General features: G+C 54.4%; 9 protein-coding genes across 9 annotated transcripts; 8 read left to right on the top strand and 1 right to left on the bottom strand.

The window, feature by feature from the left end:
• Positions 1–1069: 1069 nt before the first annotated feature.
• On the top strand, positions 1070–2285 carry PG997_012487 (uncharacterized protein; the record flags this gene model as incomplete). The annotated part of the gene is made up of 2 exons (XM_066816801.1): positions 1070–2019; positions 2099–2285. 2 exons carry the CDS (start codon positions 1070–1072, stop codon positions 2283–2285), a joined length of 1137 nt encoding a protein of 378 aa, XP_066662493.1.
• Positions 2286–3285: 1000 nt separating this feature from the next.
• On the top strand, positions 3286–6734 carry PG997_012486 (WD repeat-containing protein; the record flags this gene model as incomplete). The annotated part of the gene is made up of 3 exons (XM_066816800.1): positions 3286–3463; positions 3708–3865; positions 3960–6734. The coding sequence occupies 3 exons, from the start codon at positions 3286–3288 to the stop codon at positions 6732–6734; spliced, it is 3111 nt and encodes a 1036-aa protein (XP_066662492.1).
• Positions 6735–7412: 678 nt separating this feature from the next.
• On the top strand, positions 7413–7826 carry PG997_012485 (uncharacterized protein; the record flags this gene model as incomplete). Its single annotated transcript, XM_066816799.1, has 1 exon — positions 7413–7826. One exon carries the CDS (start codon positions 7413–7415, stop codon positions 7824–7826), a length of 414 nt encoding a protein of 137 aa, XP_066662491.1.
• Positions 7827–9120: 1294 nt separating this feature from the next.
• PG997_012484 (uncharacterized protein) lies at positions 9121–10767 on the top strand (the record flags this gene model as incomplete). Its single annotated transcript, XM_066816798.1, has 1 exon — positions 9121–10767. The coding sequence occupies one exon, from the start codon at positions 9121–9123 to the stop codon at positions 10765–10767; it is 1647 nt and encodes a 548-aa protein (XP_066662490.1).
• Positions 10768–11029: 262 nt separating this feature from the next.
• PG997_012483 (ribosome biogenesis protein) lies at positions 11030–12609 on the bottom strand (the record flags this gene model as incomplete). Its single annotated transcript, XM_066816797.1, has 2 exons — positions 11030–12324; positions 12405–12609. 2 exons carry the CDS (start codon positions 12607–12609, stop codon positions 11030–11032), a joined length of 1500 nt encoding a protein of 499 aa, XP_066662489.1.
• Positions 12610–13415: 806 nt separating this feature from the next.
• On the top strand, positions 13416–13965 carry PG997_012482 (uncharacterized protein; the record flags this gene model as incomplete). Its single annotated transcript, XM_066816796.1, has 2 exons — positions 13416–13686; positions 13775–13965. 2 exons carry the CDS (start codon positions 13416–13418, stop codon positions 13963–13965), a joined length of 462 nt encoding a protein of 153 aa, XP_066662488.1.
• Positions 13966–15189: 1224 nt separating this feature from the next.
• On the top strand, positions 15190–16867 carry PG997_012481 (FAD-binding domain-containing protein; the record flags this gene model as incomplete). The annotated part of the gene is made up of 2 exons (XM_066816795.1): positions 15190–16657; positions 16851–16867. The coding sequence occupies 2 exons, from the start codon at positions 15190–15192 to the stop codon at positions 16865–16867; spliced, it is 1485 nt and encodes a 494-aa protein (XP_066662487.1).
• A 576-nt stretch (positions 16868–17443) lies between these two features.
• Positions 17444–19285, top strand: PG997_012480 (glycoside hydrolase superfamily; the record flags this gene model as incomplete). Its single annotated transcript, XM_066816794.1, has 4 exons — positions 17444–17783; positions 18122–18232; positions 18423–18545; positions 18633–19285. 4 exons carry the CDS (start codon positions 17444–17446, stop codon positions 19283–19285), a joined length of 1227 nt encoding a protein of 408 aa, XP_066662486.1.
• A 226-nt stretch (positions 19286–19511) lies between these two features.
• PG997_012479 (dual specificity protein phosphatase 12) lies at positions 19512–20313 on the top strand (the record flags this gene model as incomplete). Its single annotated transcript, XM_066816793.1, has 2 exons — positions 19512–19588; positions 19656–20313. 2 exons carry the CDS (start codon positions 19512–19514, stop codon positions 20311–20313), a joined length of 735 nt encoding a protein of 244 aa, XP_066662485.1.
• Positions 20314–20394: the final 81 nt, after the last annotated feature.

Here is a 20394-nt window from a genome sequence, read left to right as displayed (position 1 = left end):
ATCTATCTCGTAATCATTTCCTGGCAGCTGCATGAGAGATGAACTTTTTTCGAGACTACCAGGTTACGACATGACCTGCGCTGCACCTCCTGGGATGGCATATGGTCTCGAGACAGCCTTAAGGTACATAAACTCGTACTACCACGTCTGACCTTGGTTGGAGACCGACGCGAAGCAGCAACTGGCGACCCAACGACGAGATTGTTCGTTGTATACTTGTATAGAGAGAGTTAGCCGAGCGGAAAACACTAAGATCAATCGGTGCGAGCGTCCCACTTGCATCGCGCGTCGGGCTGGGCCGTTATTGGATATCTGGGGCATGTCAGGCTCATGCTTGGTGCAGTTGAATATTTTTGATTTCAGTCGTTTGAGAATTGCCTACCCATTCATGGTAACTATAACGCTATAGTCCAAGGCTACTACTCATGGATAAGTATAAGATGTCCAGAAACCATCTGTAGATAGGTAAGTATGCAATAAGGGTGCATCCCACATGCACTTTTATCGCCAATCTGGCAGCCATTGTGAACATCCAGGTTGAGTAACAAATTCGTTGCTGACGTCAAAGACGTGAGCATAATGGAATATCTTGAGTATTATCAAAGCGCGTTTCTGTTATTATGTCCCACCTCAGAAATCTTTGTTTGACGAGAGTCACTTCTACTGGCACATGAGAACATATAAATGTTGACGGCTTTAAATCGAAGCGAACTGTACTGCCACTCAAGGGAATTATTCCAGTTGATGACCCTGCCGTTAGCGCCCTGTCTGACTGAGTCCGCCCTGATACCCAACCCCGCCACAGTACTGGGCCTTATCGACCAGTCCAAGCAGTGACGACAGCGGGGCAAATGCATCGATTTTAGCCAGCAACCCTCCAGCTTGACAGAGATCTACCACTACTGAATTGGGGCAGGCCGTCGCAAAAAATAAAAATACCTACCTACCAATAGACCTGAATCAGGAATACCGCATATTTGGAGCCACACGAATCAACTTCCCAAATATCCTCCGATACTACTTCTGTCGCACACAAAGGCAGACAGCAGGACGAGGCAAGACAGCCACCATGCAACTGGTCGGGGCAAAGTCTTCCCAACGCCTCAATGACGTTGGCGAAGGCAGCGTGACTCTGCTACCTGTAGAGCCCGAAGACATGTGGCATGCCAACAATCTGATATCGCCCGAAGATGTCATCAGAGCTCACGCCGTCCGCAAGGTCACCACAGAATCCAAAACTGGAAGCACCCACTCCGAGCGCGTTCACACTGACCTCACCATACGAGTCACGTCGACCTTTTTCGACACGGCCGCATCCGCGCTGCACGTCACTGGCACCGTCATCGTCGAGAACAGCTTCGTCAACATCGGCCAGTACCACACCCTCGATCTCGAGCTGAGCCGCCCTTTCACCATATGGAAAAAGAATGGCTGGGACTCGGTCGCAACAGAGACCCTGAACGAGTCCCTGAAGCAAGACAAGGAGGGAACCGTCGCCGCTGTGGTTATGCAGGAGGGAGTCGCCAACATCTGTCTTATTACCGAATATCGGACCATTCTAAAACAGCGCGTCGAGAGCACAATACCCAAGAAGCGGGCGGCTAGTTCGGATCAGACTTCGGGGATGCGCCGTTTCTTCGACAAGACCCTGACGACGCTCATGCGAAGCATCGATTTCGGCACTCCTCGCCCTCTGCTGCTGGCAAGCCCCGGCTTCGTAGCGGGAGATTTCAAAAAGTACATATCAGAAGAGGGAACCAGGAGGGCCGACAAGACCATGATGGCCATGGCCAAGGAAGCAACAGTGGTGCACTCGTCTTCCGGGCATCTGCACAGCCTGAACGAGATCCTGAAGAGCCCCGAGGTTCTGGCAACGATGAAAGACATGAAGTTCTCCAAGGAGACGCGGTACATGGACGAACTCTTTGCTCGCCTCCGCAAGGACGACGGGCGCGCATGGTACGGTGTCTCGACGGTAGTGAAAGCAGTCAACGAGGGCGCTGTCGGAAGGGGGTGGGGGTGTGTTGATGGTCAACAACTCCCTCTTCCGAAGCCTGGACCTAGCCACGAGGAAAAAGTACGTTGCACTGGTTGACAGGGTGCGGGAAGATGGCGGCGAAGCCAGGATTCTCAGTAGCGACCACGAAAGTGGCCAGAGGTTGGACGCCCTAGGCGGTATTGCCGCAATCCTCACCTATCCAATGCATGGACTGGATGATGATGAAGATGAGGACGAAGGAGATGGCCAAAACGGCGTCATACAAGAAGAAGACTTGATAATATAAACTAAGAAGTGCGATTCGGAAGCACAATAGCAACACGAGTATTGCAATCCTCGAGTCTCAATGGCACTCACGACCTCAAAATCACCCACATGCGATCTACTTACTATCAAATAGCCCTCTGGGCCCCTCGCAGCTCCTCAAGTACTTATGAATGATATATGTACCCCAGAGTGTATGCGTATCTACTGTTACATGCAGGTAGGTCGCCAGACACGTAAGTTGTGGTGGTGAACAAGGGCCCTGAAGACTTGGACGTAATTAACATATGCTGAAGCAAGTGCTACTAGAATCCGAGATGCGCAACTCAATTTGACCATGAAACCCCGGCGACTTTGCCTTTTGGGTTCCAGAGATCTGATAATTGGAGTGTGTCCAGAAACAAAGTAACCCGAGATGTGACATAAAAACTGGATGACGTACTAATCACTTAACCTTAAGCAAACGGACGTCATGGGCCCAACCGCCCGGCGGCAGAAGCGAATCAAATAAACAACGTCGGACTGGGAACAACACCCACGCCCAGACCTTTGGCCACGATGCGATGCACCGCATACTGCCCGCCTGACACATGTGCACGGTAGGCAGGCTTCCGTAGGTACTTGTAGTTAGGATTCGGTTTTGCGATACTCTGCGACAAACGCTGTCCTCCCTGTTCCGCAAAGTAAAGAGGTATTAATAGATGCTCTAGGACCCCGCCGCCTCTGGGGCTGGTGTTCTGTTCTGGCCACTCGGGGCCTTTTCTGTCCGATTCGATGCATTAAGATAATCTTAGACACGCACTTACTACATTATTATATGGAGAGTTCGCATATCATGGCACTGCCATGCTTTCCATGATCCACCCAACCGGCCTCTGACTGATAGAGCGACCCTAACTCGGACGATATTCCAATCCGCGGTTGCCGAGGCCACAGCCGCTTACCTACCTAGCCAAAAAGCACATACATTGTCAGCAAGGGACGGCGCCAACTCCTCGATTCCCAGGAGCGCATGATGGAAAATGTCCAGCTCTACTCCCGCTGTCAAAGTCCCAAGCGGCGCCCGCCTCCATGACGACAGCTCGCGCATGCTGTCTGATGGAAGTGGCGCCAGTCGCGCTACCTCCAAGCCCGACGGCGCGGGCTCTGCGAACAACGAACCGCCCAACTCTCAAGATGCTCTCTCGAATGCCCAGCAAGGTACGTGACATGTCAGCACAAGCCCGCTGTATCTTAGTGCCTTGCCTGCCATCCTCCCGCACAGCCTCCTGCGGAAGCAGCATGGTACGATGTCCAGTTGACCTGTAGCTGCGGGATGCGCTCCCTTGCCTGTGATTGCAGCACGCTCACGCATACACGGCATACCGCCCCCACGACGTTGCAGGCTGTGAACAACGATGATCTGTATTGGATGACATTCGAACTGACAGGCCCACTCCAATAGGCAGCAACATTCATGTACCCTCATCCGCCACGGGCAGAAAAGGAACATCGAAACTATCGCGGAAGGACACCATCGCCAAGGATGGCAAAGACAATTCGAACAAGAACGGAGTTGCACCGATCACGCCGTCGCCTCCTGCGATTGACCCATTATCGCACGTTAGTTAGCTCCCTGCCCTACCGTCTTGGTTTGGCCGGTAGGCGCGACGGTCAAGAACTGGCTGGAAGCTAATGTTTGTTCCATTGCATGTAGCATATCTTCGTGAGAACTAACACGGATCGTTCCATACCCGCGCGCCTGTTTACCTCCGGCAGACCCGACAGCCCGGCCACCGTCAATGAAGGGCTTCCTCGCCCCAGCTCGGATCTCGCAGCGAAGCAGCTTACAGTGCCCACGCCCGAGCCTGCCAAAGAGAAGAAGAAGGGCAATTTCTTGAGTCGCCTGAGCATGATCGGAAACAAGAAAAAGGATGACGACGACAACGACAACGCCTCGGAGTTTAGCGAGCGAAGGACGGAAGGCGCCAACGCCGTCGTCTTCTCCTCGACCGTTGAGGCCGGTGGCTACATACCGCACCATAAAGAGCCCCCTCGGTACATCCGGGTTCGATCCCATAACAAGAAGCTCAAGGAGTTCAACCGCATGTTCCTCGCGCAGGAGCTGGTAGGGACTCGCCCTCTTCCCGATGGTAGCAACAAGTCATTCGAGGAGGACTCAGGCAGAACGACCCATACGCTTGGCTCAAAGAACGTCACTGCGGGTGGGCCGGTCTGGGCAGTCGAGTTCAGCAAAGATGGAAAGTACCTCGCGACGGCCGGCAAGGACAGGGTTGTTCGCATTTGGGCCGTCATGTCGTCACCGGAAGACAGAGCGGCCTATGACGAGTACGAGATGGGCCAGGGTTCCTACGGCGAGCGGTTGAGCGCGCCAGTATTGCATCCCAACCCTGTGCGAGAGTTTGTTGGCCATACCGGCGAGATTTTGGACCTCAGCTGGAGCAAAAACAACTTTTTATTGTCGTCTTCCATGGATAAGACGGTGCGTTTATGGCATATGAGCCGGCCGGAGTGCCTGTGCACTTTCAAACACAAAGACTTTGTCACGTCGATAGCTTTCCATCCCCGAGACGATCGCTTCTTTCTGGCCGGTTCGCTCGATTCCGTACTACGGCTCTGGAGCATCCCGGACAAGGCGGTTGCCTACTCGAGCCAGCTGGCCGACCTCATTACGGCGGTGACATTTTCGCCAGATGGGAAGACATGCATTGCGGGGTGCCTGAACGGCCTGTGTACTTTTTACGAGACGGAAGGTTTGAAATTCCAGACCCAAATCCACGTGCGGTCATCCAGAGGTAAGAATGCCAAAGGCAGCAAGATTACAGGTATACAAGCCATGTCCATTCCGCCGGACGACCCGAATGGCGAAGTCAAGGTTCTTATCACTTCTAATGACTCGCGCATTCGAATATATGGGCTGCACGACAAGCTCCTTGAACTGAAATTCAAGGGCCACGAAAACGCCTGTAACCAGATTCGCGCGAGCTTCAGCGACGACGGCAACTACATCATCTGTGGCAGCGAGGATCGGAAGTCCTTCATTTGGTCGACAGCCACGACTCATTCGACCAACAAGGAGAAGCGACCCTATGAATACTTCGAGGCCCATCCTACCGTCGTGACGCAGGCGATCTTCGTCCCGACCGCGACAAGACAGCTTCTTCAATCCTCCCATGACCCAGTCTTTACTCTATGCAATCCACCCCCTGTGACTCTGCGTAGTATGGAAGAGTCGACAACCGCCAGCCAGAGCGGGCTCGCTCCAGAGCCAGCGGAGGCGCCTGCAGTCCGGGAGCCTGAACAGACGCCGGCCTTTGTGGCCCGTTCGAAACATTATGACGGCAATATTCTTGTGACAGCCGATCAAGAGGGCATGATCAAGGTATTCCGGCAGGATTGCGCTTTCAAGAAGCGCCGTCATGACAACTGGGAGACGGGCTCCTCTTTCTCGCGGAAGCTCGGGAGAGAGGGAGTGCTGGGACGTTCAGGCAGCATCGTGACCCGGACCAGCGCCAGCAGCGTTAGGGATCCGCACTCGCGCCGGGGATCTGTCAGTAAGCGGCTCTCTGGACTGGGCACGCAGCTGACTCCCGACAACATAAACTCGTGGCGGCAAAACATCGAAGGCACAGCCAGTCGTCCTAATTCGATCGTCATATCGACGCCTGCTCGTAGCGAGCGGTCCATCAGCCCCGCCAAAGCCCGCACCCCCGTCACATCCAGTGCGGCGACACTTGCCGCGGAGGCTCGGCGGCAACCGTATGCAAACACGTCGCCCAGTAGTGTGCAGCCGACAAGTCCTACAGCCAGCATCAGAACAACTGGGCGTCGGGAGCAGCTAAATAGCCCCACGCTGCCGCCCACGCCAAGCTTTTCATTCCGTAGCATGGACGACGATGACGAGGACGAACTCCGACTCGACCCGGCGGGTGCAAGCTATAGTTTCTGGAACCTCAACCGATGGCGCAACATAGGCGGTACGGCCAGGGGTGGCAGCACGAGCGGGCCTGGCTTGGGCTCCTTACAAAAGGGCCACATGCGTGCCCAGAGCGAGGTGCCCGAAGCCGCTGCCGCGCTCATTGAGCCTATCCCCATACCTGACAACGAGCGCCGCCAAAGTTTAGGCTCACATGCCTTGGCAGGACCAGGGACGTCTCGCACGTCCAACGAGTCGCCAAGGGGCAGCAGAGAGATGACTCGCCGCCACAAAAGCATACCTCTTAGCAACGGGATCGCGTCTGTCCAAGCTGCGGAGGCCGGGCGTCTGGCACCACCGACACCAACCCGTCCCCGGCGCTCTCAGTCAAGCAATCGCAGCCGCTTAAGTTCTGAAGTATCCAGCGAAGGTGCGAGCGACGAAAGTGAAGATATGCAGTGTTCCAAGTGTGGCGGGCACGAATTCAAGGCCAAGAAAGTCGGCGGGCGGCAAAGGTTGCTCTGCGCGGCCTGCGGGAGGATGGTGGATGCTTAGATGGCTTTGGGCAATCTTCCATCCCTCCTTTTACTATGACAGGATAAAGGCGAAAAGCGAGAGCATGGCTCACGGTCGTGTTTATATGATTTTGTTAAGGGGCGGTGTCTTGATTGGAGCTGTTGGTGCATATGCATATAAAGGCGTTACGGGGGACAAGGAGGACAGTTGAGAGCTGTCGGATTTTCTTTTTTCTACAGCGTGATGTATTAAGATACCATTTGCCTTGAAAATACGACTAGATGTATCATACCCCATGCCAATAACTTTTACGTTCGTCTGCTATTGGCAATATACTCTTCACGAACTTTTTGGAGCAAGAGTCAAAGAAAGGAAGACATGGCAATGCTGGGGATTATTGACCTGTAGCAAAATCTCCCAACTTGCAGCCAAAGTTTGGCTTGCAATGTCTTGGTTTGCGTTGACCAATCCCCGTCTTGACGTTTGGGTGCAGTTTTAGAACTAGTATGCCCCAGCTGAAGCTGACGATCGTCATACTGCTTTCAGTGGTTCCGCTGCGGGGAACATTTCTCCTTGAAGACAAAACCTCGGATTTGTCATCAGTCCTTCCTTTCATATGACCGAAGCACCAGCAGCAATAACCAGTCGCTTCTAAAACAGACTTCTACGTACCTAGTCAACCGAACGAATAAGCAAGCACACACCATTTCCATCAAGATGGCGGCGGCTGACAAAATCACGACCGTCGCCAGCGCCAGCGAGTTCGACGCCCTGCTCGGGGCCAACACGTACGCCGTCGTCGACTTCCACGCGACCTGGTGCGGGCCGTGCAAGGCCATGGCGCCCGTCTTCGAGCAGCACGCGGCGCAGCACGCGAGCGCCGGTCGCGTCGCCTTCGCCAAGGTGGACATTGACGCCGTGCCCGACGTCGCGGCCCGCTACCGCATCACCACCATCCCCACCTTCCTGTTCGTCAAGGACGGCGACGCCTACGAAGACATCCGCACGGCGAGCCCGCCCAAGCTCAAGGCGGCCGTCGAAGACGTGGCGAAGGAGCTCGCGAAGGAGGGAGCGGCTGCGGGCAAGGATCAGAATGAGGTGGCGGCGGCGCTCAAGGATGAGGATTGGTGAAGTTGACGAGTTTTGGACCTACTTACATCCATGTTGCCCGGTTTTGCGGATGAATTGGCAATTACCATAGTCAACTGCGATGGGCTTTCTTACTTGGTGTACCTTCAGTATGCATACGCTATGTTCCTCCCGGTACTTTCCCTTTCACCGATAGTCATAGCAAATAGCAACAGCAAATGTATGGTTCAAGAATGTCTCACATTATTAGATACGGAGGACCAGAATATAATCTGGGCGTTGACTGAATCCTGGTTGGATGGATTGATCGCAGGCTTGATCAACGCACCAACGACTACATACTTGCGGTTGGTCGAAACGATCAAGAGCTTGGTCAACTCGCTGATTCTTACTGGCTGATTTGATCATGGCCTTGATCAAGTCTGAAATTGCATATGCATGCGGGGTGGTCGTCATCCATGCAGCAAGAGGAAGCTGACGTCCTGCCCGACTAGATGTTCAAACCCAGGCATCGAGGACAGCCGGCCTGTCCACCGCGGGGTATGGACGAACACCGCAGTCTATGTAGAGCGTGCGACTTAACAGTATACTTGTTGATCATTGACTTGATCAATTGCACAGGATGAATTGCAATGCCAGAATGGTTTTGAGAGGAGGGCGTCATGGACTGGCTGGTTCGCGAACCACGCAAGGCTTTTCTTCCTATGCATCCAGAGAAGCGTGAGAATAGCAGACATTTCTATTGGTATTGCGCAGTGCTGGACCCGTGCCGAGCAAAGGATGACGACCATACTAATCTGAGATCACAGTCCGGCAAAAAGACAATCTAAATTACAGTTCTCATCAATCATCCCCTCAAGTTGTTCTCGGATGCTCTGTTTTTGTGTTGCCCCTCATGTCATCTCAGAAAGGAGTAAGGACCTGGCAGTTGTGGTATTGGTATTGTGTAAGTACCCACGCAGTCTCGTTGGTGATACGATGGATGGAATGTGTCCGCAACAGAAAGAAGGGGAGAAAATAATCGTGCGGTTAACTAACGAATAGTTCAAAACAATAGTGCTGGTGTAACGAAGGCCCTATAAGTAGGGATTTGCATGAGCATCGTCCCTCTTGCGAGAGGAGGAAGTGTAGGGGCTGTCCTGAGGAATGCCCCCAGGGGAAAGAAAGCAATGTCGAGAGTGGCCGTAATGGGGTCGGGAATGCCCAGCAGGAGGGGAGAGAGGTGCTTAAGAGCAAACCAGGTGCAGATGCGGCTCTGCTTCTGCAGAGACCCCTCGAGTCCCAAAGCAACGTTGGCCAAGAAGATGAGGCTCCGAACCCACACCACCCAAGTTTCATGCGCAACCACAGAGCCTCATTTGTCGACGATGATAACGCTGCCGACTATCAGCAACCTCTCTATGGACTCCATAACGAGGTTGGCACGTACGCTAGAGACGAGTACCACGCTACATGGAAGTTCTCGGAGACGCCAGATGAGGCTCTGCCCATTGTACACGATGAAGAGTACGTAACTGGGACCGGCTATTGCGTTGGGCCTCCTGCAGGCAGCCCTCCTATCTATGTCGCGACTCATGAGGCTCTACAGCCCGTTTGGGCCCCCCAGCTCACATCGGACTATGGCATACCGTTGTATCGCGTGAGCGATGCGGATGCGCAATCAGGTTTTGATCAGAATGATAGCTGGTGGATGCTAGATGAATCTCTGTGGAACACACAAGCTACCATACCTCCTGTATCAGGGCATGTGGTTACAGGCCACACCACTCAAGTCACTCATCAGGGTTCACCTTCTCCGGCGTCTTCCGCTTTTGTCGGCGAAGATTCGCCCAGCTCAGCAGAACTATCATTTGTACGCAGCCCAGCAAATCCGAATTCTGAGGTCGGATTTGATGCGACTCCGGATCTCTTCCCGACTGAACCGAGCTCGCGATTTGGATTTGACCGCAGATATCCCGGTGTTGAACACAGTACGCTGGCACATCATTATCAAAAGCAATCGAAACCCACTCAGCCTGCTGAAAGGGGCAGCCGTCATGGATACGATATCTACCCGACAATCAACTCGAAGACAAACAAGTCACCTCCCAGTCGCCTGAACGGCCCGGGAGCCTTGCCAACTCACTCATACGGTGGAACGACCAGGAGCGCAGAGAGTCCCAAAAGTTGCAGCAAACTCCCGGGAATCTCTCAGAGTGAATGTGGGAAAAGTGTCAGCAAGAAGAGAAAGCGCAGCTCGCACTCATCGAAGACGTATCGTCACGGCCCCTCGCCGCCCGCTCAGGCATATGCTCCCATCCTCAATATGAACCCACAAGAGGCCGAACTAGCCACCGACACATCCCCTGTAACAAGTACAGGGCTAGCCTGCCACTTCTACAAGATGAATCCCAAGCAGTACTCCGGCTGCGCAAGCAGGACGTTCCAAACCATAAGTTCCCTGGGTCAGCACCTGCGTGGATCACACGGTCTCAAGGGCCGCCACAGCTGCGACGCCTGTTTCCAATCTTTCCCATCCGAGCCTGCCCTGCGTTCTCATGCCAACTCGGGGGTCTGTCGGCCAACCGGCGGGGTGTCTGCTGACAGGCTACCCACCATAACCCACGAGCGCGGCGCACCGGCGAGCAAGTGGAACAAGGTCTGGAACCAGCTATTCCCCAACTTCGAGCAGCCCCGGTCGCCCTATCGCGATGAGAAGCACGAGATTGACCAGTTTGTGCAGTTCTTTCTGCGGGCTCTGCAGAATTCTATGCCGGGGTTAATGCCACAGGATCGGCAGAGGATCGCTACCCTGCTGCAGTACGAGGCGTCACGTTGGCGGACTGAGCCGGGAGAGCCATTAGATCATAGGCGCATATTGGCCGGTCCGCTTGCAACAAAGGGTGACGGAACGTTCGGGGCTCATCGCATTCAAGCGACCAGCTTGGGGTCATCGGTAGCGCGATGGAATACATTCGATAACGAAGCGATAGCCGTTTCGTAATGTATGTGGGCAGTGTTTCGTCTCACCCATTCGGGAGTCTTTTATTGCCACATAGGTAGATCATCAGGGTTTAGCACTCTTAAGACACACAGAAGAAGTCTTCACAGCCCCGTCTTCGCCAGACACAATACTTGATCATCATCAGAACATTTATTATTCATGTGGTATCCTAACAAAAAAGAAAGGTAGCCTTCCGTAGCCCATGGGAAGAATCTATATTTTGCCCCAAACCGCGTCATACTCCATCGATGCTGCTGCTGCTTTATTTCACCGCAACACCATAGACGACAGGAATAGGTCGGAATACGCTGAACTCGGTACCCGTAGCCACCAGAGTACCCGGGATTTGGGGATGCCAGTGTACCTCCTTAGCATGCTCTACGATATGCTCGAAAAGCAGCTGAGGGGGCATGTCCTTAACACCAGCCGTGTCCTTGCTTTCTTCGTCATCGATCTCGACCGACAAATCCCACAACGTGACCTTGTTGTCACCCGCCGCCACGACAACCATGCTGTCGTCTGTTGGGTGCCACTCGATGCTGGTGATCTGGTCCTTGTGGTAGTTGAAGCTGGCAATAGGTGTCGGCTTCTCCTCTCCACCCTTCCACTGGCGAAGGTCCCAGACGCTCCACACACCATTGTCATCGCCCGTCGCCAACAGATGCGTCGTCAGGCGAGACCAGGACATGACATTGACGTCGACACTGCTGACCTGGACAGTGATGGCGGGTTTGCGACTCTTGGACCTGATATCCCATACGCGGACGGTGCCGTCGCTAGACGCAGAAGCAAATACAGAGGCCTCCTGCGGGCTCCACTGGATCTCCTCAACACTGCTCGTGTGGCCCTGGAAAGGCCGGGTGTCCGTAACCCAGCCACCGCCGTCGGTGCGTGTCGTCATGTAGATCAGGCCGTCGTTGTCACCAGTGAGCAGTTTGCCTCCGGGGAAAAGGGGCGACCAGTCCATAGCGTAACCCTCGGACTTGTGTGCTCGGATCGTAGAAACAGGCTTGTTCTGCTGGGGGGTGACGATGGTGCCTGGGTTGTCGAAGGAGGTGAGGTGTGGCGTGATGTCGTGGATGAAGACCTGGGCCGACTCGGTCATGGTGGCGACGAACGTTTGGCCAGGCACTGAAGGGTCTTGAGAGGGGACGTGGTGGGCGCGTATCCGGTTTGTCGTCGAAGTGAGCGGGATCGACCTGGATTCGAGAATGGGATCGGCCTGCTCGTCATCATCGTCGTCGTCCGAATCCGAGTCGTTGTCGTCAGTTCGCTCCATGCGGCTGAGGCCACTGAACTTCATCACCATCAGCTGGTTCTCCTTGTCCTTGCTGGCTTCGGCCTGGGTGCCGGCCACCGCGTACATGGTGGCCGGGTAGGCCTTTTCCCGCTTGTCGCCAAGACCGTCGCGGACGATGTCGAAGGACAGGCACGGCCACGGGGTGCTTAGGTTGTGTAGTAGTTCGTATGTTCCTAGATCTGGTGCCAGGTGCTGACCTTCCTCGAGCTTGTTGCGACCGACGATGAATGTGCCATTGTCCACCTCCATTCCACCAGCTAGAGTGTTGAAAACATCAAGTCAGCGTGCTGTGTTCCCTCAAGGCAAATAGCGCTTTCGCATTTTGTCGCAAACTAACCTGCGGCCTCCTCAGCTTCGCGCTCGGCATCTGGTCGTCCGTCAACGCCGGCTTCGAGGATCTCGTCTTCGCTTTCGAACTCATCCTCGAATTCGTCCTCAAACTCGCCCATGTCCTTGTTGTCGTCGATGTCCATGGGCTCAGGACGGTCGCCACCCTTGAGAGGGGCACCGCCGGTCTCGGCATCGGCAGAGCGCTTCGACATGGTTTCTGAGGCTTACGGAGGACCGTCGGAGAAAATAAATATAATAATGGTCTTTTGGGGACAAGTTGAAGCAGTCGATCTTGTGTTGTGCTCTTGATCCCCGTTTTGGTGCGAATGTATTGGCGGGGTCCCAGCAGCTCTCAATTTTTTTTAATCTGAATTATTTTCTGCCACTTCTGGACCCCGCGATCTGTGGCTATGCCTACTCGAAATCTGAAGGGAATCGGCGGGCGGTGAACGTAGCGCCCCCACAGAGCTCACCTAAACCAGCCACTGCAGGAACCCACATGCACTGAAAGTCCCACTAAGAATTTCGTCACTGGGCTTTGAAGACACTACATAGCCGGGCATTCAATGAATCGACAGCATTGCAAGAGCCTAGTTACTGTCTGTATGGTAAGTATTCTATCATCGAGTATCGAGTAGTTTGTTGACAATGATCTTTAATTATAGTACGCGGTTCACGAGGCGTAACCCATCATGACCTGGGCGGATAATTGCAGATGCATACGTTAAGTATGTACAGACACATTGGGACGTGAACTGACATGGGTGAAACGCGTCAGCGGCTTCTCCACTGCTAGCCAGTCAATCAGTGTCCTGATAACCCCTGAAACACGCAACCATCAATCATTCGCAGTGACGACGATCCGGACAGTTATTTGACGAGCAGCCGTAGCGACCGATCAGCTTCATCAAATCAGCTTCTTTTCCTCTTTCCATCTAGCCTTGGATATAGCGTCATTTTGAACCGGTTGCACAAGTATATTCAAATACTCGCTCTTTGGATCTCTCGTTTTCCGACTATGGCTTCCCTTATCAAGTTTGCCTTGGTGGCTGAGGCCATCTTCAACGTGCTCGGGGCACTCATCTTCATCGTATACCCTCATGCTTGTCTCTCGCATGCCGTCTTGTCCTCGACTCCCGTCACTGGCTGTGCCGCCCTGCTATGCCAAGTATTTGGCGCCATGGTGCTGTCGTTAGCTGTCCCTCTCCTGTTGTGTGTCCCCGACTCCAACGCAGTGTATGAGAAGCGGCGCATCGTCTACAAAACCATGGCCGCCGGCGAGATTGCTTGTAAGTGACCTGCTCTGCCCTGCTTTGCTTCTAGTAGCGGGAAAAACTGCCCGAGAAACTGGAGTTGGGCTAACCGAGAGACCCGCAGTCATCATTCTCTTCTTGCGAGCCTCGCAAGATTACGAGAAAACTGGATTCGCCCCGGAATTTCTCACCAAGAGCATCATGGCTTTTGCGCCCGCGTTGGCTTGGCACTCGTACGCGGTCTTCGTCAATCCCGCCATCATGCGCACCGCTGGGGCTGCCGCACCTCGTGCTGACGTCAAGAAAGTTCAGTAAAGCTGGTCTTTGGTCAGTCTAGGACATGTGTGTGTGTGGATGGCTTATGGGTGAACGAAGAAGTTGACAGGCATATTTCTTCATTGTCGTGAGGTCTCACGGCACACATGGCCCGCGGCGAGTTTGCCAAGCTGCATCGCTGCGCAGGGATGCTTCAAGCCCATTCACGATCTGTTCGCGTGACGATGGCTCGGCACACTGCTGCGATATCTCTATTGGCATCTGACAGCGGCATGCCGGATTAAACGTATGATACCCATTTTCTAGTTGCATTTGCAGCTGTAACGTTGGATGGCCACACCGAAGGTTTATACATCGCAGATTGACAGGGGCTTTTCCAATCCTCTGGTGCTTGGCTTGGAATCCTCAGCTGGACCACATGGTTCTGTGATCTCGATACGAGACATGGGTCCCAAGAACAGCTTTCAGCTCATGTCTACTAGTGGCATTTCAACCACAATTGAGTCATAATAACACCACTTTCACTGTTACCCTGTCCTCAATAGCGCTCGCTTCGACTCCTCTCTATTCTTAGATATGCGTTCAGCTCACGAGGCACACCATACTAGCTTCTTCCTGGACGCTCTCTTGGTTTGGTATCTATGTAGGTAGCCACTCTTATTGGTCCCGATCCTTGAGCTGTGATATCTCTCATTCGCTGCTCGTTCTGCGGATAATGCCCTGCCGCTGTCAGCCATTACAAACACCCCATATAGCGGCTCAACCAGACAAAAGCATCCTCCAGTCTAATACCCAACTGGGAAACGCCAGCGCATGTCCCCATGGCCTCATCTAGCCGTCGCTGCTGGATGTGATCCGGCTATGATGCTGCGTTGGTTCTTACAGAAACGCACTAGAGCGTGATCACTCTCCAATGTCGGTTCATCTCAATTGCCCGAAGCGGTAATTGGTGGCGCTCCTCCACACAGGTATGGCTGATATGACTACTATGATTCCTCACCCGTTGTAAGCGCAGGAGGCGCCCTTACTTTTTAGCGGTAATGATCTCAACGATGTGGACGCAAGAGCTCGGACAGTGGGATGGTGTTGTTGTAAAAACAAGTTCCGTGTTTCTCCATGGCTCCATGTCTTGTCGAAGTCTGTCGACGGACCGTCTATCTATAAGATGGGGACTGGTCACCCTTCCACCTTCGCACCAAGACTTTGCTCATTGAGTCAGCGAGCCTCGGACGATAACCACGGCGAATCATGCATTCCCCGACGATGCTTCTCTCTCTGGCACTGTCTGCCGTCGCGGTGTCTAGTGCGGCAACGTTGGCCGTGCGAGCCGATGCCGGGGGTACTGCGTGTACTGCCATAGCGTCCAGTTTGGGTGACGCCCAGGTCGCAGTAAGCCCCTTGAATGCCTCGTATATCGACAGCAGGCATGACTACTGGAACGCACGCCAGAGCAAATACCGTCCCTCGTGTGTCGTGTACCCGAAGTCGTCGCAAGACGTGTCGGTTGCTATACGAGCCATCCGGGCTAGCGGGAGCCGCTTTGCCATCAAGGCCGGCGGGCACAGCCCCAACAACTTCTTCTCGTCCGTGGACCGGGGCGTTCTCATCGACTTCAAGTCAATGACGGGCAAGTCATACGACGCAGCAACGACGCTGGCGACCTACGAGCCTGGCAGTAACTGGGGGCAGTTGTACGAGTTCTACCAACAGTACGGCCGGGCGGTGGTGGGAGGTCGATTGAGCGGCGTGGGTACCGGCCTCGCCTTAGGGGGCGGGTTGAGTTACCTGGCACCGCAGTACGGCATGGCCTGCGACTCTTTCAAGGAGCTCGAGGCGGTTCTCCCAAACGGGACCATAACCACAGCCTCCGCTACGTCTAACCCTGACCTTTTCTTCGGTCTCCGGGGTGGTGGCGGCAATGCCTTTGGCATCGTGACGAGGTACACGGTTCAGAGCCATCCGATAGACAAGTTCTACGCGGGGACTCTCGTTTACGTCCTGGACCACGCGCAGAAAGTCCTCAAGGCGGTGCGCGACTTCATCGCGTACAACACAGACCCCAAGGCCAGCGTCCTGGTGACGTACGAGACGTTGACGACGCCGGACGTGCTGCTGAACCTCGACGAGGTCATCGTCGTGTTCCTCGTGTACGACGGCGCGGACCCGGGCGCCGCGTTCCGCAACTTCACGCAGATCCCGCGCCTCGTCGACACGAGCAAACCCAACAAGACCTACAAGGAGGTCGCCGACATGCCCATCCCGTACACGGCGGAGATCAGCCGCGCCGACAACATCTTCCGGATCGGGGCGCACCGGATCGAGGGGAACGCGTACCGCGACGTCTACGACCGGTACGCCGCGTGGGCCGACGCCAACAAGGGCCTGTACGTCTACGTCTCGCTCAACTTCTACCCGGTCGCGCGCAGCATGACGGACGCGAGCCGCGCCCGCGGCGGCAACGTGATGCAGATGCCCGACGGGCCCTGGTTCTGGGTCAACTACATCCTGTCGACGCCGCCCGGCATGCTGCCGGACCTCTACGACAAGGTGCAGGCCAGCTTCCGCGCCATGGTCGAGGCGACGCCGAGCGCGACGGGCTTGCCGCTGTTCCTCAATGAGGCGGCGGTGGACCAGAGGCCGCTGGCCTCGTTTCCTACGTACCGCCGGCTCCAGCAGATCAAACAGGAGTATGATCCGGATGGCTTCTTCACGAATAAGACGGGGGTTGGACGTTTGACTGAGTTTTATCTTGCAAAGATGGTGATACCACGGCGTGCGTCATATTGGTTATTGGTTAATATTTTCTCGACCTCTGTAATGTGGTCGGTGCCATTTAACAACCATGGCTACCCAACGAAGAAACCCCTAGTCCGTAAATATATTTAGGTACATATCTAATGTTAATAGTCTTTCATTGAAACAAGCTTTCCTGGTCATGTAAACAACATGCACAGATCGACACAAGCAAAATCAATCACCAATCCTTCGAATTTTACCCAGCTCTGCGGGTCCCAAATCCAATCCCATTGATAGCATATTGGTCATTTTCAGTACCCAATTAATTGGTCAACTTCCACTCGCCGTATTTACTTGGGCCGTTCCTTCCTGGGAACGGAACATGCAGCTTCCGCACTTCTTGCTTGGGCTTAGGCTGAGGCAACTCGTGTTGATACCGCCCCCATCTCGGCCCATTGACACCGTTCTGCTTCTAGCCAAGATATCTTTTTGAAGGCCCAATCATTACCTAGGTACACTTTTACACAGCAGCCGTGGTGCTCTGAGGATGGAACAGCCTACTATGGCGTGGTTTCCTGATACGACTATACACGCAAGCCCGCCATCTTTTATCCACCAACCAGCTTCATCACGACGTTCGTGATGCGTACCTCGTTGCGGGCTCTTTTGTTAAGACGTTTCACCTCTATATATGGCATCCTCCTTCCCAGCAAAGACCCGGCCGGACCGCTGATTGTGCACCACCATCACCCTCATCGTCCTAGACTATCCCTCCACCACGATGCATATCAACGCAGCACTAGCAGCGGCCCTCTTTGCCGTTGCCGGACCCGGCGTCTCCGCGCAGCTTAACCAGCTGGCCCAGGCCGCGGGCAAGAAGTACTTCGGGTCGGCCGTGGACAATTCGGAGCTCTCGGACCAGCAGCTGCTCAAGTTCCTGACCAACAAGAACGAGTTCGGGCAGATCACGCCGGGCAACGGCCAGAAGTGGCAGTACACCGAGCCCAGCCGCGGCCAGTTTAGCTACGGCTCGGGCGACCAGATCACCGACTTTGGCAAGAAAAACGGGCAGATGCTGCGCTGTCATACCCTGGTTTGGCATTCGCAACTGCCTAGTTGGGGTTCGTGTGCCCATTTCCCTTCATATGATTCATACACATTTACAACAGTGCCACCAAAATGGTAGGTTCCGGCAAAGGAACCATTCCCATTCCCTGCTCAAGTGGTGGCGTTGGGTATAGTTATAGTTTCAATTAGTCCAGAAACTTTCGCCTTCGGGCATCCTGGCCGAGTGGCAGTACAGAAAGTTTAGCATGCCCCTGCACCAAGAACTTTATTTTTTGGCTTTCGTTTTTTTTATTAGAAAAGTCCGACATTCAATCCCCAGCAAGAGCAGCGTTTTATAGTTCTACCCCTTTATTTGTGTAGTTTTTCTTCTTCTTGCTAACCATCACCGCAGTAAGCAACGGCCAGTGGAGCCGGGATACTCTGACTTCGGTCATTAACACACATATTGCAAACGAGGTCGGGCACTACAAGGGCCAGTGCTACGCATGGGACGTAGTGAATGGTAAGTTGTCCAGTATTATTGTTGCAGTTGTAGCTATTTTGATCATGCCGGCGGTTCACTGACTTTGCTATAACAGTACGTGTCACCTTGAACCTGATCACACTTGGCCTGGGGACCGAGCCATGTCAGAATACACTTGGTGGGCATATATCATACAGACTAACACAAAACTCTCCCACGTTTTAGGAAGCGCTCAACGAAGATGGTAGCTACCGCCAAAGTGTCTTTTCCGACGTGCTTGGGGATACTTTCTTCGCTATAGCCTTCGACGCAGCGGCCAAGGCTGATCCAAACGCTAAGCTCTACTACAATGGTAAGTACTCGTCGTTTGGTCCCCTTCCGGGGCGTAGGAAAGGTCGTGCTATGGCTCAGTGAGGCTTACTGAGGTGTGTTTGAACAGATTACAATTTGGAGACATTGGGAGCCAAACAACAAGGGGCTGCACGGATCGTCAAGCTGGTCAAGAGCGCCGGAAAAAAGATTGATGGTGTGGGTATGCAGGCGCATCTCATCGTCGGCCAATCTCCGTCGCAAAGCACTTTGAAGAGTGTGATGCAGTCGTACATCGATGCTGGTGCCACGGAAGTTGCCTTTACAGAGCTGGATATTCGCTTCCCCAGTCTGCCAGAGTCAAGCCAGGGGCTGGAACAGCAAGCCAAGGACTACGGTGCTGTTACGTCAGCTTGCCTAGATATTGAGGGCTGCGTGGGCATCACCATCTGGGGCTTCACCGATGCACACAGCTGGATTCCTGGCACCTTCCCCGGCACGGGCGACGCGCTGCCCTTCGACAAGAACTACAACAAGAAGCCTGCCTATTCTACCATCAGCAGTATCCTCGCCGCGGCTCGGACCGGCGCCCCCGCGCCGGGTACGACAACTCTGCAGACAAGCACGGTGCTAACATCGGCACCCGCTACAACGACGACGGCTGCCGGATGCAGTGTTGCAATGTACGGGCAGTGCGGCGGCCAGGGATACAGTGGCTGCAAGGTGTGTGCAAGTGGCTCGGCTTGCAAGGTCTCGAATGACTGGTACTCGCAGTGCCTTTAAAGGACGACAGGGCATGATAATGTTGATGCCTAATCTCACGCATCTCTCGTGTAAAATTAGCGCCGCGTTAGTAGCGCAGCACAGCCGAGTGGAGATAGTCAGCTTCGAAAAGTGCCACGGTTCATTGATTTGCCAACGTCCAGGTTTCTCCATCTGCAATATTACAAGAGTTTCCTCCTGAGCCAAGTCTTGTGGTCATCATAACTCCCGGAAAGAGAATAACACAATGGCCTACGTCACTCATGCGGTGTCTGCGGATCCCATTAACGAGATCGACGTGATTGAGGGGCTGTTTATTTCTGAGTAGGAAGACTTCCTGAGGCAAACTTGGAACCGGAAGTTGACGGTCTTGCAGCATAACCATACCTAGGTCCCCGGAGTTATTGTCGAAATACGATATAACCCATGTGGTGACTCTTACAGAAGACCGGGACTGGCCGAGGATCGCGGCAGAATCTGGAATCAAGCACCTGACGGTGCCGCTCGTGGACATTCAACTGGAAGATTTGCTCATATACCTGGATGCTCTGGCTTTGTGGATAGGAGACGCACTGCAAAGCGGCATTGTCGAGCGCCGCGCGCGGGACGAAGAACCGAGCCCGACGCAGCGGCCGGAGGAAGTTGTCAAAGGGAACGACGCACAGAATCACCGATTGAGCCCCCGGCACCCAGGGAAACGATCGCGCGTCCTAGTTCACTGTCTCCAGGGCGTCTCTCGCAGCGGCGCGGTTGTCATTGCCTATACCATGCGCGCCCTCGGGCTCGACTACGACGCGGCGCTGAGCGTCGTGCGCAGGTACCGGCCCGCCGTCAGCCCCAACCCCGGGTTCGCCGACCAACTCCGGCTTTGGCACCGGCTGCAATATCGCGTCTTTGCCGACGCGGGTCTCGCGGCGATTAAGCCGGAGTACGAGAGCTGGAGGAACGGACGGGGGATCCTGATGTCGAGAGCGGAAGAGGCGCGCAGAGAGGCGAACTTCGGCTGGGCGAAGAGTATTGTGGCTGCACTGGAGTACCGGCAGCATTGATCTTGGCCGGGGGCGCTGGTACCTGGAGTTGAAGTTTGTCAGTGTGGTTTGGTGACGTTCCTGGAACCCTTTTACTGCAGA

Source organism: Apiospora hydei (assembly GCF_038363865.1).
Source record: "Apiospora hydei strain CBS 114990 chromosome Unknown utg000009l_segment0_segment0, whole genome shotgun sequence".
NCBI classification, from domain to species: domain Eukaryota; kingdom Fungi; phylum Ascomycota; class Sordariomycetes; order Amphisphaeriales; family Apiosporaceae; genus Apiospora; species Apiospora hydei.
The sequence above is the reverse complement of the archived record's forward strand: the minus strand, read 5'-3'. Positions and strand labels throughout refer to the sequence as shown.